Source organism: Emiliania huxleyi (assembly GCF_000372725.1).
Source record: "Emiliania huxleyi CCMP1516 unplaced genomic scaffold EMIHUscaffold_3, whole genome shotgun sequence".
Classification (NCBI taxonomy): Eukaryota; Haptophyta; order Isochrysidales; family Noelaerhabdaceae; genus Emiliania; species Emiliania huxleyi.
In genome coordinates, this window is record NW_005199770.1 from 2,182,442 (window position 1) to 2,199,134 (window position 16,693).

At 65.2% G+C, this 16,693-nt stretch overlaps 3 protein-coding genes across 3 annotated transcripts; 2 read left to right on the forward strand and 1 right to left on the reverse strand.

Annotated features, from left to right (window-relative positions):
* Window positions 1-3,689: 3,689 nt before the first annotated feature.
* Window positions 3,690-6,132, forward strand: EMIHUDRAFT_461235 (hypothetical protein; the record flags this gene model as incomplete). Its single annotated transcript, XM_005775497.1, has 5 exons — window positions 3,690-4,340; window positions 4,415-4,528; window positions 4,858-5,011; window positions 5,313-5,464; window positions 5,764-6,132. Exons 1-5 carry the CDS (start codon window positions 3,885-3,887, stop codon window positions 6,130-6,132), a joined length of 1,245 nt encoding a protein of 414 aa, XP_005775554.1. The 5' UTR covers window positions 3,690-3,884.
* A 388-nt stretch (window positions 6,133-6,520) lies between these two features.
* On the forward strand, window positions 6,521-9,881 carry EMIHUDRAFT_195723 (hypothetical protein; the record flags this gene model as incomplete). The annotated part of the gene is made up of 5 exons (XM_005775498.1): window positions 6,521-7,200; window positions 7,274-7,618; window positions 7,717-7,966; window positions 8,105-8,722; window positions 9,567-9,881. 5 exons carry the CDS (start codon window positions 6,521-6,523, stop codon window positions 9,879-9,881), a joined length of 2,208 nt encoding a protein of 735 aa, XP_005775555.1.
* Window positions 9,882-11,492: 1,611 nt separating this feature from the next.
* Window positions 11,493-12,428, reverse strand: EMIHUDRAFT_195725 (hypothetical protein; the record flags this gene model as incomplete). Its single annotated transcript, XM_005775499.1, has 1 exon — window positions 11,493-12,428. The coding sequence occupies one exon, from the start codon at window positions 12,426-12,428 to the stop codon at window positions 11,493-11,495; it is 936 nt and encodes a 311-aa protein (XP_005775556.1).
* Window positions 12,429-16,693: the final 4,265 nt, after the last annotated feature.

The following is a 16,693-nucleotide window of genomic DNA, read 5'->3' on the forward strand; positions in this document are numbered from 1 at the left end:
AACAGTGTGTTTTGCTCACGTGGCGTGCCAGCCACCTTTGCCCCACCAGCATGCCCACTGACCCAGGGGGGGGTCTCCCCCCCCCAGGAGCAGCAGAGCGCTGCTGCTTGGGGGGGGGGGGGGGGGGGCAGCAGCAGAGCGCACTGGACCCAGCTCTCCCGCCTCTTCGCCGCCGCCGCCCCCTCCCACCTCGGCTCGTGTTTTAGCGGTACGCTCGAGGCGGCTGTGTTCACCGCGCCTTCGAGCCCAATACACCTTCGTCGTGTCGAGTGCTGGCGTTTTACTAAAGACTTGTGACCATGTGAGTCTATCTTGTACTACCACACTAAAAGCCGTATAGTGAGCCACTCACTCGGGCGTCTCGGCTGACGTTGATCGATCAGCGTTGATCTCTCTAGCCTATCGGTCCCCCGCTCGATCCTCGGATCGCTCGCTGCGGCGGCTGCCCCCCCCTCGCCGCCAACCCGTCTCCTCGCCTCCTCTTCTCATGGACCACAGGGGCTGCACAACAAAAGCACACAAACACCCCCTGTCCCTGCATGGCGTGGCACAGGCGCGCTCTCATCCCCTCCTCCGCCTCCCCTTCCACCCGCTCAGAGATCCGTTCCAGGATGGCGCTAACCACCTCTTCAGCCACCTTCGCAGCCGCAGGTCCGTCCTCCGGCCTCACGTGGAACAATGTGCGAAACTTACCGCCGCACCCATGACAAGCGGCCAGCGTGGGGAAGCGCTCCGTCCCGAGCGACTCGAGAGGGATCCCCACCATCTGCCAGTGGCGCGTCACCTGTATCGCCCGCTGCTTGGCCACTCGGGCCACCATCCTCAGGGCGCCTCCCTCCATCCCGAGCAACGCTCCCGCCATCTCCGCCTCCGCCATTCCCACCAATCGTAGGAACCGGGGGAGGGCGGTCGGCACCGCTCCGTCGGGGACGGCCTCCTCCGGGACCGCTCCAGCAAGTTCGTGCAGCGCTTGTAGCGTTGCCACCGCGTCCTTCGCCTCTTCCCCGCCCCCCACAACCTTGTCCGACAGGGGCAGGAATGACAGGGAGTCGGGCTGCCAGCGGACCACCCTCCATGGTGCCATAAAGTCCACCGCCCCGCAGCGTGTCTGCGCAGTCCACTGCGGAGAGATCCTTTTCTTTTCCTCGCGATGTCCACCCCGCCACTGCTCCACCCCCTCGCCGCCGCCGCCACCGCCGCTCCCTCGCCAGACACGCCGCCGCCCACCCGCCTCCTCGACCTCCCCACGGAGCTCCTCGTGCGCGCCATCTCTCGCTACGACCCCCTCGACATCGCTCGCGTCGCGGCCGTCTCGCTGCTCTTCCACGCCTCGCTTGCGGTGGAGGGCATCCGCTTGTGGGCGCAGGAGCGCGGCTTCGAGCTGCCGGCGCAGCCAGAGGGCGAGGGCTGCGCCGTGCGGTGGCTGTGCTTCGCTGCGTTGCTGCGCGAATTCAACCCGCCGGCGAGGGCGGCGGCAGGCCTGTCTCACAGCCTCTTCATCGTCGGCGAGGGGCGGCTCTCGTCGTGCGGCAGTGCGCCGGATCACGCCGCAGGCCTCCTCGGCCACGGCGAGGGCGTGCCGCGGCTCAACACGCCGACCCGCCTCCCGACGCTGGGTGGCGAGCGCGCCGTGAGCGTGTCGGCTGGATGTGCGCACAGTCTGGCCCTCACCGCCGGCGGCGCCGTCTGGAGCTGGGGCGATGGATACTTTGGCCAGCTGGGCCACGCCGACCTGCAGAACCAGCTGCTGCCGGAGAAGGTCGAGGCCTTGACGGGCCAGAGCGTCATCGCCGTGTCGGCTGGGGCGCACCACAGCCTTGCCCTCACCGCTGACAGCGCCCTCTGGAGCTGGGGCCATGGAGGCTCTGGTCGGTTGGGCCACGGCGACGAGCAGGACCAGCTGCTGCCCAAGAAGGTCGAGGCCTTTGCTGGGCAGCGCGTCGTCGCTGTCTCGGCTGGAGGCAACTACAGCCTCGCCCTCACTGCCGACGGAGCTGTCTGGAGCTGGGGCGATGGAGACTACGGCAAGCTCGGCCACGGCGACGGGCAGCACCAGCTGCTGCCCAAGAAGGTCGAGGCCTTTGCTGGCCAGCGCGTCGTCGCTGCCTCGGCGGGATGCAGCCACAGCCTCGCCATCACCGCCGACGGTGCCGTCTGGAGCTGGGGCGATGGACTATTTGGCCAGCTGGGCCACGGCGACGAGCAGAGCCAGCTGCAGCCGAAGAAGATCGAGGCCTTGACTGGCCAGCGCGTCGTCTCATTGTCGGCGGGAGAGAACCACCGTCTCGCCCTCACCGCCGACGGCGCCCTCTGGAGCTGGGGCGATGGAGCCGATGGCAAGCTGGGCCACGGCGACGAGCAGCGCCAGCTGCTGCCGAAGAAGATCCAGGCCTTTACTGGCCAGTGCATTGTCGCTGTCTCGGCTGGGGTCCGCCACAGCCTCGCCCTCACCGCTGACAGTGCTGTCTTCACGTGGGGCCAGGGCCGCCACGCCTGCCTAGGCCACGGAGAGGACCTGTCGAACCAGCTGCTGCCCAAGAAGGTCGAGGCGTGGGCGCCGGGGCAGTGATGAGAAGGGCGAAGGGGTGCAAGGCTCTGTGTTTCCGCGTTTCCCACGTCCTCTTCGCCACCTGCGAACGGCTCCGAGAGTTGTAGAGAGGCGAATCCGGGACGGAAGATGAGATTTATGGCCCTCCTTCATCCGACCTCAGAGGAGTAAGGGGTGCCACGCCATCTTGTTGAGCCGCATGTGCGACCATTTTCCCTCGCGCCTTGAGAAGATGTTTTTCTTTTCCTCGCGATGTCCACCCCGCGCCGCGCCGCCCTCGGCGCTCGCGCCGCCTCGCCTCCGCCGCCACCGCCGCTCCCTCGCCAGAAACACCGCCGCCCGCCCGCCTCCTCGACCTCCCCACGGAGCTGATGATGGGGGAGGCCATTGGCCGCCGCCGCGTCCTCTTTGCGAGCGCTTTCGGCTTCCTCCTCTTTGCGAGCGCTTTCGGCTTCCGCTGACCCCCCCCCCCCCCCCCTTACCTTCCTTAAGTGTCGGAGGCTGTCCGACGCCTCTTTAGATACCCGGAGGCCGGAGCAGGACAAGTCCTTTGGCAGGCAGGTCTACTTGGGTTTGTCTTTGGGACATCGACGGTACGCCCAAGAATATTTCTCAGATATATTTTGCATGACCTGTGGGCGACGGCTAGCGCATCACACCCCTCTCCTTAAAATCCCTGTGTGGTGGCGGCGATCAAATCCCTTGGGTTGTCTGTTTTCTTTCTTTCTTTTCATGTCGTCCACAGCAAGAATTCTTTCTTGTCATGTGAGAGAGTGCGTTGTGTTCTTGTTTTCTATTCGTGCGAGGGAGTTTTGTTGTAATTTTTTATTCGCGCGCTCTGTTTTCTTTTTGTTTTTGTGGGTCGAGAGGTGCGGGCGAGAGGAAGCCGTCGCCCGCGCCTCGCCTGTCGCGTGAATCGTGTCGTGCGACCGCCTTTTGTTCCAAAATTCTTTTTACAACGCGCCAGTCCTGGCCGAGTAAAGAAAAGAAAGAAAACAGACACCACAAAAAAAAGAAAGAAAGAAAACAGACAACCCAAGGGAGGGACAACCCAGAAAGAAAGAAAGAAAGAAAACAGACAACCCAAGGGAGGGATGGCCCCAGTGTTTCTTTTTACAAGTAGCCTCGCCGGCTCCCCTCGCTCCCTTTCCAAACCTCGGACAGCCCAAACGTGATCCGACCTGCTGCTCCGACCGTGCTCGAACAGGCTCAGCGGCGGCGGGAGGTAGGATTTTCCCAACCTTGTTCCGACCCTCCTCTTCCGTAGTCATACACGGACGCTCGTCGACAGCAAGACAGGGCAGCCGCACACCGGAGCGTTCAGCCGGCGTATCGCATGTCCGCGAGCGAGCAGCCGATCCCGGCAAAGCCGCGCCTCTCGTGGCGGGGCGTGAGCATGCTCATGGTGTCTGACATCGTCGGCACATCCGTCCTCACCTTCCCTGCCGTCGCCGCCGAGCTCGGGTACGCGCTGACGGTCCTCCTCATCGTCGGCCTCTTCCCGGTGACCGTGTACGTCAGTGTCCTCATGGCGCGAACACACGTCCGCGTACGCGGCATCGACAGCCTCGGGAGCGCTGCGCGGCGCATCTTTGGGCCGCGGTACGCCGGCGGCACCTTCGTGGTCGTGTACGGCTACACGCTCCTCGGCAACGCCTCCTACCTCCTCGTCCTCGGCACCTCCCTGCAGGGCGTCTTTTACGACGCGCGCCTGTGCCTCGCCGCCGCGTCTGGGCTCGGCGCGCTCCTGCTCGCGCCTCTCGTCGTCGGCCTGCGGCGGCTCGGCGACTCGGTCGCGCTCTGCTCCTCCAACCTGCTGACATGTCCGGGACACGTCCATGACATGTCCGAGACATGTCCCTGCAGGTCGCCCTCTGCTTCTTCAACCTGCTGCTCGTGCTGCTCTGCGTCGGGGTCGCGTTTGGCGAGCTCGCCGCGCGAGGACGGCCGCCTTGCGTCGAGACGCACGCGGTGGCGCAGGCGATGGCGACTAGCGCCAGCAGGAGGGGGGGGATAGGAGGGGGCCTTGCTCGTTGGTTTGCCCGCACCGGCGTGCACTGCCACCACCCGTGGCCGTGCCCGCACCCGCACCCGCGCCCGCACCCGCGCCCGCACCCCCACCCGCACCTCCACCCCCACCCCCACCCCCACCCGCAGCCGCAGCCGCGCCCCCGTGACACTGCGGGCGTTGCGCCGTCGTCACGGCCTCGACTTCACCGCACTGCTTGACATCTCTCCCCATCTCTCCCCATCTCTCCCCATCTCTCCCCATCTCTCCCCATCTCTCCCCATCTCTCCCCATCTCCCAGGGCCTCGACTTCACCGCAGTGTTTGGCGGCGCGACCAACCTCGTGTACGCCTACGCGGGGCAGTGGATGTACTTCGAGATGATGACGGAGATGGAGGCGCCGGCGGACTTCCCAAAGGCCTTCCTCCTCCCCGGGCCCGATCATGCGAATTGGTGTATCAACCAATGACTGGATGACTGAAGGCCTTCCTCCTCTCGGGCCCGATCATGGTCGGCCTCTACTTGCTTGTGGCGTGCCTCGGCTACTACTACCTCGGAGGGACGCCCGCAGGCAGTGACCTTCCCTAGACCTTTCCTAGACCTTTCCTAGACCTTCCCTAGACCTTTCCTGGAAGGCTACTACTACCTCGGAGGGACGCCCGCAGGCGGCGCCGCTTGCGGCGCCAGCCCCGAGGGGAGGGAGAGAGCGCCTCAACCCTCACCCCCCCCCCCCCCCGCCCCCTCGTTGCCGCGCAGGTAGCCTCGTGGAGAGCGTGCCCGCCGGCCCGGCCTACCGCGCCGCGCAGGGCCTGCCGCTGCTGCACGTGACCTTCCCTAGACCTCTCCTAGACCTTTCCGGGCACCTTCCGGTAGGCCTGCTGCTGCTGCACGTGACCATCGTCTACATGGTCAAGAGCGTCGTGCTCGCGCGCTCCGCACACGGCAGCCTCGCCGCCCCTGCTCTACGGCGGTGCCGGCCGCGCCACGCATTAACACGCAGCGAGCGACCCACACCCACACCCCGTAGGGCGCCTCGCGCCCGCCGCCGCCGACGCGCGCGACGCGCGCGGCTACGCGCGCCACGCCGCTCTCTCGCTCGCAATGCTGCTCTTCTCATACGGCGTGACGAACGCGGTCCCCTTCTTCGAGCCGCCGCTGGCGCCCCTCCACGCATTTCTTTTTCCAGTTTGTCTTTCTTTTTTCACAGGTCCCCTTCTTCGAGCCGCTGCTGGGGCTCATCGGCGGGCTGCTCTCCGGCCCGATCAACTTCCTCCTCCCCGTCGCCCTCTACCTCGGCGCCCTCTGCCGCGACCTCGGCGCGACCGCGAGAGAGAGCGACGAGGCGGCGGAGGCGTCGCTCCTCCGTCTCGCGCGGCTCGGCCGCGCCGCCTCGACCCGGCTGCCACTTGGCGAGCGGATCGGCCTCGCACTGATTGTCGCCTTTGTGCTGGGGACGATGGTGGTCGGGACCTACTCCACCGTCACCTCCCTCGCCGCGCGGTGGAGAGAGCTGGGAGGGCCGTTTGCATGCCACCCGCTGGTGCTGGTCAACAATAGCGACCCGTGCGGCGGGTAGTCCAGGTAGTCAGAGAGAGGGCCGTGTGCCATTTGTGTGTGTTAAAGCGAAAGCGCCTTTCCCGTTCATGCACATGCACATGTGCATGCTGTGCATGTTGTGCATGTGCATGTGCATGTTGTGCTTGTGGCGGACGCGACCATGAGCACGACGGAGAAAAAAACTTTCCTTTCGAGAAAAACTTGAACACGCACGCCGGTCAGCGTGCCAGGACATGTGCACAAGCCTGGTCCGAAACTCGTACGTTCGAGAGAGAATTCGGCTTCGGCACGAAGCAACTCCATCCAATATATAAAGGCCGCAGCGAGTTCCGTCCCAACTTTCTGGCCCGCCGCGTGGAGCCCGTCGCAGCACATCGCCGCACCACCGTGGACCAGACAGTGCGGAGATGACGGCCCGCGGCCAGGACGGCGCGACGAGGAAGGTCTCTGTGCGGTCGCGTCGCCGTCAGCAGGAGAAGGAACGCCTCGCCAACCAGCCTTTCGCTGTGTCTCCGCCGCCGCAACTCCGCCGCGGTCCGTCTGTTGGGTGGTTTGGGCAGCTTAGTACGAACTGCGGGATGGCGTGCGGGCTTCTCCTTTTTGCTGTATTCCTCGGTTGCCTGCCGTCGGTCGGCGGCACGGCAACCGTCCCCTTCAGCCGCACCGTCGTCCGCGGCCGCCACATCCTCACGAGGAAGGAGTACCTCGACACCTTTCCTGGCGACACGGCTGGGTGGGCACAATACATGGAGGACCAGTACTTTGCCGAGCGTGGCGTGTCCCTCACGGACGACGCCGAGGAGCGAGCCAGGGACAACCCGAGGGAGACGCTCGGTCAGGCGAGGAGCCGGCTCTTCAACGATCGCGTCCGCTCGCCAAACAATCGTCCAACCGAGCTCAGCCAGGCCGCAAACCAGTCCCGAGCGCAGAGGAAGCGAGAGAGCCCCGAGCAGCGCGACAAGGGAAAGCGAGACGACCGCACACGGCGGCAGGCCAAAAGGGCGAGGCAGGCTGCCGCTCGCCCCGCCCGCCGCGCTTCCGAAATACTCAACGGCTCGCTGCTGGTCGAGGGGAGCGACGTTGGCAAGTGCGCCCGCCGTGACGCCGCCCCGGCCGCACTCTGCGCGATCCTAACACGTGCTACTTTCTTCATACCGTAGGCTCGCTCTCACAAAGGAAGAGCAGAGCACCTCCACCACGTGCGCTGGCTGTGGCGCCGAGCTGCTTCCGGGCGAGGTCACCTCGTCCAACCCTACTTACGGCTCCATATGCTGCAAGAAGAACAAGGTCTCGCTCCCGCCCATCTGCACGCCCTGTCCGGAAGTCACCAAATTGTGGCACGATGCTGATGGCGTCGTCGGCAAGACACTTCGGAAGTTTGCCCGCGCCATCAACAACACGCTAGCATTCGCCTCGCAAAAGGTCAAGCGGCCGAACAATCTTCCGGGCTCAAGCACGTGGAGTCCGACCGTCGTGATCCAGGGCAGAGTCCACCACTTCATCGGGTCCCTCGCTCCGAATGACAACCAGTCGAAACAATTCGTTCAGACGTACATCAATGACCCGTCCATGAGCGAATGCCAACAGATCGACTATCGCCCAGTGACAAAACCTACGGCCGCCAAGATTACGCCGAGGTGGCTGTTCTCAAGCCCGACGCCGATGAGAATGGCCGAGATATCGTGGTCAAGATGCGGGGGGGCGCGCTCAAGACAATCAACGAGACACATCGAGGGTACGACCCACTTCACTTCGTCATCCTCCATCCAGCTGGCGACGACGGATGGAAGATCGGGATGACCAAGACTGGCAGCAAGCAGTCCATCAGTCCCTGCGACTTCTACGCCTATCGTGTGCAGTGGCGTGTCGACCAAGACGGGGCAAACTCGCTCCTCATGTCGTGCCGTCTCTTTCAGGCACGTAAACGAGAGGCATACCCCGAGAGCGCGTGCTGCCCTACATTGCTCACGATCGCACGTCCGTGTCTTTAGGAGTACGTATGCAGCGCCTTTGCAAAGGCGGAGCATTGCAGGCTGCAATGGCAGCGTCACAATCAGACAACTATTCGGGCCGTGCTCTACCAAAACCTCGTCGACCATGTCGCAGCGGGGGACGCTGGCAAGAAAATCGGCAAGCGTGTCGTTCTCAGCAGCAGCTTCGTCGGCGGCAATCGAGATCTGCACCGACGCTATCAAGATGCGATGGCGGTCGTTCGCGCGCACGGTAAACCATCCTTCTTCATCACGTTCACGTGCAATCCTAACTGGCCCGAGATTGTCAACTCCCTCCCCAAGGGGCTGAAGGCGTGCGATCGACCAGACATTGTGAGCCGAGTCTTTCGTCAAAAGCTGAATGAACTGCTGACCGACATCAAAGAAAAAGCGATCTTTGGGACCGCCAATGCGAACCTTTCCGTCACCGAGTTTCAAAAGCGTGGGCTGCCGCACGGTCACATCTTGTGTATCCTCGATAGCCAGTTCCGCCTCACCTGTGCCGACGAGATTGACGACACCGTTCTCGCAGAGATACCGCCGCTGCCAGTTGGCCCTCGCCCGAATGACGACGAGCAGGCCAAAGCGTACGATCAAGCCGTCAGGCTGCACGAGGCCGTGCTGGAACATATGGTGCACAATGACTGCACTCGTAACCGTGGAGCGCCGTGCCTCAGCAAGGAGGGTTTCTGCACTAAAGGCTTCCCGAAGCCGTTTCATGCGGCCACGACTTTCAGCGAGATGGAGATCTACCCCGAATACCGTCGACGTCCTCCAGAGGTTGGAGCGCCGCCCGTAATCCACAAGGGCCGCGTTGTCGACAACCGATGGGTCGTCCCTTACAGCCCGTACCTGTTGCTAAAGTACGATGCGCACATCAACGTCGAGGTGTGCTGCTCCGTCAGCTCTGTAAAGTACCTCTACAAATACGTGTACAAGGGCCCCGACCGTGCGATGACTTGCGTCTGCGGTGAGAACGACGCGATCGATGTCGACGAGATACAGAACTTTCAGGACGCTCGGTGCATCGGTGCCTGCGAGGCATGCTGGCGGATCTTCGAGTTCCACCTCTACGAGCGCTCGCCTGAAGGCGCTCGCGACGAAGCTGGATGCGTTTGGCAAGGTCTCCACCACCATCCAGAAGGAGCTGGCCATCCTCCAGGCGGGCCTCGGTCCCCTCCCCTCCGCAGGCGGCTCTGCCTCCTCCTCCTCCTCCTCCTCGTCCTCCGCATCACCGTCCAAAGAGGTGCCCTCCGGCGTGGCGGCCGAGGGGGGGAGCAAGGAGGCCAAGAGCTTGACCCCGTCCAAGCGGGCCGCCGCCGCCGCCTCGCCGGCGTCCGCATCGCGCCCTGTCCGCAACGGGCGTGCCGCCGCCGCCAAGCCTAGCATGTGACTCATAGCCCGTCGTCCCCGCACTCGCGGTATGGGCTTCCGCTCGTGCATTGTTCCCGAGAGCGACGAGGGCGGGAGCTCTGGTGACGAGTGCGGCTCGGCGGCCGCGGAGGCGGCGTCCGACAGTGAGTCGGAGTCTTCCCTCCTCGAGCAGGCCATACGGGCGGCGGGTGATGTGTGCGGGCCGTCGACATCGGCCGTCGAGACGGGCAACTCTCTCGAGGCGGGCAACTCTTCCGACGAGGACGCCTCTCACTGCGAGACGCTCGGGGCCGACGACTCCTCCGATGCGTCCTACACCGACGGCGACTCCTCCAGCATCGACTCCGATGTCGGCGGCGCCTCCGACGAGGACAGCGACGCGTCTTGGTTGCCCTCCGACTAGGCGTCGGCGCTATACAGAGAGGAGAGAGGGTATCATAGTATATGCGTGCTTCTGTGTGTGTGGCGACGCGTTGTCTGCCGCTGTCTTGCTTATTACACCTCATAGACATGTGGTGCACCTGGCACTAAGGCACCTCCCCGCGAAAAAGACACATCTAAACCCGGCTGACGGCGGCCTTACAATTTTCCTAGCAAGCCTCTACTGCTTCGTTGTCCGTCGTCTGCTGCTGTACGATTCTGGCCTCTTCTCCGTCGCAAGGGCCCCGCCCCCCTCGAGGGGGGGGCGGGGCCCGCGCAGGGGCCCTCTAGTGTTCGTAAAGCCTGTGATTCCGGCGCTAGGGCGTTGGCGATGCCCGGTGCGTGGGCCTGGGTTTGTAAGACGGACGTTGTCGCGTTGGCCTCTCATACATGCGACTGCTCAGACCGCGAGCTGCGGTAGTTGCCCTCGGCTGTGGCGCATGCGCGGTGACCAGGCACAGAGTGCTGCCCGCATCGGAAGGCACGGAGAACCCGCTCGATCGCCGCTCGATGGTCGAGGCACACACCCGCGATATGGTCCACGCCATCCTCCGGCACCAGACGCTCAACATTGCCTATCTCCCGGATACCATCGAGAGGGAGGTGTACAGCTTCGCCATCGGCGTCACGTACAAGTACCTCCTGAAGTGGACAAGCTACCTCCACGGTGTGAGCTTTCTCAAGCACCAAATGATCCTGGAGCTGAAAGAGGACTTTGACGCCGATGCGGTGGTCGCCCTCATGGCAGCCGAGACCATCGATGTGGCCCGCCTGGAGCAGGTGGTTGACCTGATGCTTTCCAACAAGGAGCTCAACATCTGGGTGATCCCCGACGCCCTCGAGCGGCGCGTGTATCTCGCAGCGCTCGCAATCATCTTCCAAGCCCTTCAGGCCTTTGCGAGGTCGACGAGTGTGGGAATCTCGGGTCATGAGCTGTCGCTCAACTTCAAGGCAAACTCCAACTGGAAGCCGGAGGACGTCGTGGAAAAGATGCTGACCGGAAACAGCGCCGTGATCGACGAGCTCGTTGACGACCACCTCTCTGCGCACAACATCCTTTGGATCCCGGACGCGGTGGAGAGGGCGCTGCTTCGCAACCTCTACGCGCTGGTGCCGGCGCTCATCGACTCTGTTCTGGGCAAGGCTGACCTGCGCCTCCTGGGCAACTCCATCAAGATTCACCTGGAGCCGCTCGAGCTGGGCGGTGGCGGGGCGGGATCGGCAGCGGCCGCGGCAATGGAGCTTGAGCCCGGTGCCGTGGGGTTGGTGGCCAGAGAGGGAGGAATAAGGAGGCGACTGAGCACGTCCGAGGCAGTGATGGTTGGCTGGGTCGGGGGCGTTGTGACGGGGCTCCTGCTGGGACTGCTGCGATGGCGCTGATGCACGCAGGCGAGCGGTTGCACGATTCGATGCATGATCAGCTGTGCTTCCCGCAGCAGAAGGCGTGGATCCGCCCGCGTTGTGGCCCGAGTTGGCCGCCTCGATCGGCTGTGGGCGAAGCGCCAAAGGGGAATTTTGAGGGCGTCTCAGGTTTGTTGATAAAAAGCAGGTGAGGATCGGACCCCAGCGCCCCAATTTGATTGCCGCCTCGCTCTCAATGTCCGAATGAGGACTTGCCCACCCGTGCCTTCTCTCTCCACACCCAGTCCCCTACTCTCCTCACGTACCGCGCGCCTGGCACCCGCCTTGGTAGCGCCTCCCTCTCCTCCACCGCCGCTCGCCGCTCGCCGCTCCGCGCGGGCGCGGCGCAGGAGCGCAGTGGTCGGCGCCCCCTGCCGTGCCGCTCCACGCAGGCGGCCACCATCCGCAGGTCGCGGTCGAGCTTGAGGCGGTGGACCACCACGGCGCGCTGCCACCAGTTCTGGCAGCTCGGCTCGAAGCCGGCCCTGCGGCTGCCGTTCGCCCACAGCCGGTTCCAACCCGGCAGGCTGATCGACGGGCCGATGGCAAACGCCCTCTTGCCGCGGTGGCCGAGCCGCAGCCAGCGTGCCGCCACGGCATCCTCGTGGCCGGCGTACAGGCCCATGCGGCTCGCGCGGAGAGCGGGCGCGCTCGCGGCGATCCACCGAACCACGTCCGTCGTGAAGCCGTACAGCTGGCCCGCCCACTTGCAGAAGCGGCGGTCGGCCGCGTCCACGCGGTAGGCGCCGTTCTCTGGCTCGCAGCTACCGCACATCGGCGCGAGCTCCCGGCTATTGTATGCGCAGTCGAGGACGACCCGGTCGGCCCCGACGATCCGCACGCCAAACTGCCCGTCGCGCACGCCACGAAGCGGCTCGAGCGCTCGCAGTAGCACGGGGAGATTGACAAACGAGTCGTCGTCCGCCTTTGCCACCCACGAAGGGGCGGCGGCGGCACGCCAGCAGTGCGCCACCGCGACAAAGTACTCGAGCGTCTTGCCCGCGTTCATGTTCTCGCGCACGCGCAGCAGCAGCAGGTCCCCATGGCGGCGCTCCTCCTGAGCCAGCGCAACCTCTGCTGCGCTCGTCCCGTTGCCGCCCGATTCCCCGAGCACAAAGACATGGGACATGCGCCCTGCCGGCCCAGCGGGGGCAAGCACGAGAGACCGAATGTCGCCGCGCCGCGCCTCCGCCCCAGGGGCAGCCATCGAGAAGATTCCAAGCAGCAGTAGGAGGCTGTCTGGGCGGTGCGTGGGGCATGCGGCGGGACGCGGCGGGTCGGTGAAAGCCTGCGCGTGGTGGTCGGGCCAGTAGCTGCAGCAGTGAGCGGCACAGACCGCAGCGCGGCAGTCGTGCTGGCAGGTCGGCGGGCAGCCAAGCAGCTCCTCCTCGGGCGGGCAGGGGAGAGCCCCCTCTCTCGAGGGCGCGACCGAGGCGGAGGAACTGACGGCAGAGGCCATATACATATCGGGCTGCATTCTTCCAGAACGCCCGACGCGCAAACTTGGCGTGACAGGAGACTATCTCTCACGTACGTACTCTCTCTCTCTCTCTCTCACATACTTGCGTGCGTCATCGTCACGGGAGGCAACCAACGGAGCAACCTCTTCAATCATTACGTCAGCAACAAGAACCAGCCTCAACACCTACAACGCGCGGGCGCCGGACACACCCCGACCGCCGGCCGACTGCAACGCCGCCGCCGCTTGGGTCCGTGAGCACGCCCCTCCCCGGTCCCCCGGCTCGTACGTCACCCACGCCGTCGGCACCAACACCGCCGCCAGCCGGATCCAGCAGGCCCGCCACCTCGACGACGTCCCCGGCGCCGCCCACATACAGAGAGCAGCGGTCGCCGCGCTACACAACGCGTGCGGCAACCCCTCGGCCGCCATCGACCCTCTCAAACTCAACACGACTCCGGCCGCCGACTTTAACCTTTGCTTCACCGACGGCATCTCGCTCGAGGCCTTCAAACGATTGCAACTGCATCACCAGGAGTTCCCTGCGAGTGAGGAGTACCGAGACCTGTGCCGGGCACCAATCCTCTTTGGCATGGAGGCGTTTGCCAGCACGCCGCGGAAGCCGGGCACCCTCGATGGTGCACGCGGAGCCTGCTACGCCGTCGTGTCCGCCGTGCTCATCACCTGCCGTCCCGTCGGCACGCAGAAGTACACGTACGACCAGATGGTGCAACGGGCCGCCGCCTGTGCTTCGTCCCCCGACGGTTTCATGGCTTTGTTTCGCGAGCTCGTCCTCTCCGCCTCCGCTCCCCCCGCACGGCCCGAACAAGAGGGAGACCGGCCCGTCTCCGACTCCAACCGGACGCAGACGCTGGAGGAACAGACCAGGTCCGCTTTCTACTGGGCGAACCGACGCGAGTGGAAGAAGGCATGGAACTGCTTCAACTCGCTCAAACCTGCAGACGGCCGGAGCCGAAAGGTCGTCGACGAATTCATCAACAAAACTCCGCAGGCCAAGGCACCACCCGAACATGCGATGCGCGACGAACCCGGATATGAGGCGGGCAAGTACAAGATCAAGCCAGAGATCTTTGCCAGGTTCGTTCGCAGCTGCAACGTCACCAGAGCTGGAGGCCCTAACCACGTCGACTACGACTTTGTGCGCATCATCACCGACAGCGAACGTGGCTCCAAGTGCCTCCTTAACTACTTCACCGCATTCTCGTGGGGCGTCGAACACCCTCGGTTGCAGCAGCTCGACGCCGACCTCAAAGCCTTGTGCCTCACCTCTCCGCTGCCCGAGGATCGTCACGCCCGAGATGTGGCCATCGCCAACGCCGCCGCCGCCCTCACCGACGCCGAGCATACCCTCAAAACCACCGTCGACCGCGTCCGGGCCGGAGGCGGCACCGACAGCGACATCACAGCGGCCAGAGACGCCCTCGACGCCGCCTACCGAGCCGACGCAGCTGCACGGCAACCAGTCAACTTCCCAGTCAACTATGGGTATTCGAAGAATGGAACCCATCTCGTGTGCCACACAGTCACTTCGTGGCACACCCTGCGACCTGGGAATGCGTCGTGTTAATCCGAGCGCGTTCTCCGAGGAAACACTTGTTCAAAAAAAAATTCCGGTCCGGAAATTGTCCCCCTTCTATCGCCCAATCATCTCACGTCCCCCCCCAGTCAGTCCCCAGTCCGTTGGTCCGCACCTTCACGAGCATCCGCCGCAGTTCATGTTCTGCACCTTCACGAGCATCCTCGCCGCGGCGACCGCGCGCCAGAGCGTCTCAAGCCCAGCAGTCCGCGTCGGATCCCCTCTTCCTCCCGGCTCATGCATGCACGCCGGCGGCGGGTGGCGCGCGAACGACGGAGTCGCGAACGCTTCTCGAGTCCCAACCAAGGAGTCTGTCAAGACCGATGACCCCCAAGATGTGGCGTCCACCCCTCTCACGGCTCTTGAGGCGCCCATCGGCCTTACTGCCCCGCTCGGCCCGTCAACGACCAAGCCAGCGGACGGCGGGCGAGCGGGAGCGCCCCGGCACGTCCTCTTCCTCCAGAGCGACCGGGCCGTCGATGCGCGTCTCGAAGTAGCGCTGGGGGAGATTGCGTGGCCTGCAGAGCTCCGCTCCACCCGGGTCTCCGACTCGAACTCGATCGAGTCCGATCTCTTGTCATGCGGCTACGCCGACTGGCAGCACGTCAGCGCCTCCTTTGACCGCGCCGACTCCTCGCTGCTCGAGGTCGAGCAGGGAGAGCTCGAGCGGGCGGATCAGGCACTCGGCGACCCGCAGCCCCACGCCACTGCATCGGCTGCCAAACCGCCACCCCTCTGGCCCTGCCCACCCGTCCTGTCTGCCCTGTCTTGGCCTGTCTGCCCTGCCTGCCTGAACACCTGCTGAGCTGCCTCTGGCAATGCAGGCGTCGCTGCCCATCCCTGCCCAGTGGTCCGAGACTGAAGCGGTGCCCATGCCTCTGCCGGTTCCGCCAAAGACCGATGTGGCGGAGCAGCGCAGCGACGACTGGCTGCGCTGCTCCAGCCTCCTGGGGAACTTGCCCTTCAGCACGCCACCGGCGCTGGAGGAGCTAGCGCGGCCCGCGGAGGTCCGCGCCACTCAGATCGCCGACTCGAAGACGGCCGAGTCGACCGATCTCTTCTCCATCTCAAGTGACCTTGCCGGCTTGCGGCCACGCTGCGCCTCCTTCATCTGCGCCGACTCCTCCACGGGCGAGGTCGAGCAGGGCGAGCTGGAGCGTGCGGACCAGGCGAGCCGCGCCGCAGCATCGCGCACCGCCAATCCGTCACCCCGCTCGCCCTGCCTGCCACACGGCATGCCCTTGTGCGCCCTGCCAAGCCACTCGCTTCTTTCACATCTCGCGCCTTTCCCTGCCTGACGGTCTGTCGCACTCGCCTGCCTTTCCGCAGGCCGACAACACGGACATGGCTAGCAGCTCTCCCTGGCCCCTCCTCATGGGTGCCCTCATGGGGTGCCTGGGCTTCTCTGTCGTGGCGCTGTCGTGGAGCGGCTCCTCGGCCACCAAGACCGGCTCCGACAAGGTCGACGGCCAGAAGCGCTCGAGGCGCGCGAAGGAGACCGAGGTCATGGCACCGACTGGCGGCGGCAGCACCGCTACCGCCTGTGTTTGCCGCACTCCGATCTTCTTCTACTTCTTGTCCTTTGTCGCAATGGTCGGCCTGTGCGGTGTGACCTACGAGGCCTCAGCCGCGAGGTACACTCGAGGGCGTGGCGCCATGTCCGGTCTCCTACCCGTCAACAGCATCGTGCCCGAGTCGTGTCCCGACGCTGCTGGGCAGGCCCAGAGGCTGGTCGAGACGTGCGGCGGCGGCAGTTGCGGCGGCGGCTGTGGCGGCGGCGACGCAAGCAGCCGGCAGGCGACGGAGGCGGCGCTCTTGACAGCGCGCCGCACTCAGCGCTCGCTCCAGAGCGCCGGCACGCACGGCGCGATCATCGGACGGAAGGGGCGGACGGTGCAGACCTTTGTGCACCCCTCGAGCGCGTCCGAGCTCTTTGGCGCTGCGACCGCCCCTTCAACGGCCGCTGTCGAGGCGAACCTCGCCGTCGGCGGGGCTGAAGTCAACGGCGAAGAGCATGGCCTCGCCGCACAGATCCACGCGAGCAAGGGGCGAGTCGGCACCGGCGGTGGGAGTGGCTCCTCCCCACCCGGCCTCGCCATGGGCAGCACCTCCAGTCCCGGCGCTGACAGCGACGTGGTCATCGACCCTTCGTCGTCGACTTCGTCGGGCGTGACCGCGACTGTCCGCGCGAGCGCCACGGCACACCCCACTGACACGCGGGCGGCGACGGCCGGTGCGGCGTCCGCCGTGCAGGACAGCAACACGAGTCGGCTCACATCTCCCAAGGCGCTTCCCTCTGGCGTGGCCGCGACTTGCCAGATGCGGCTTTCAGAGCCCA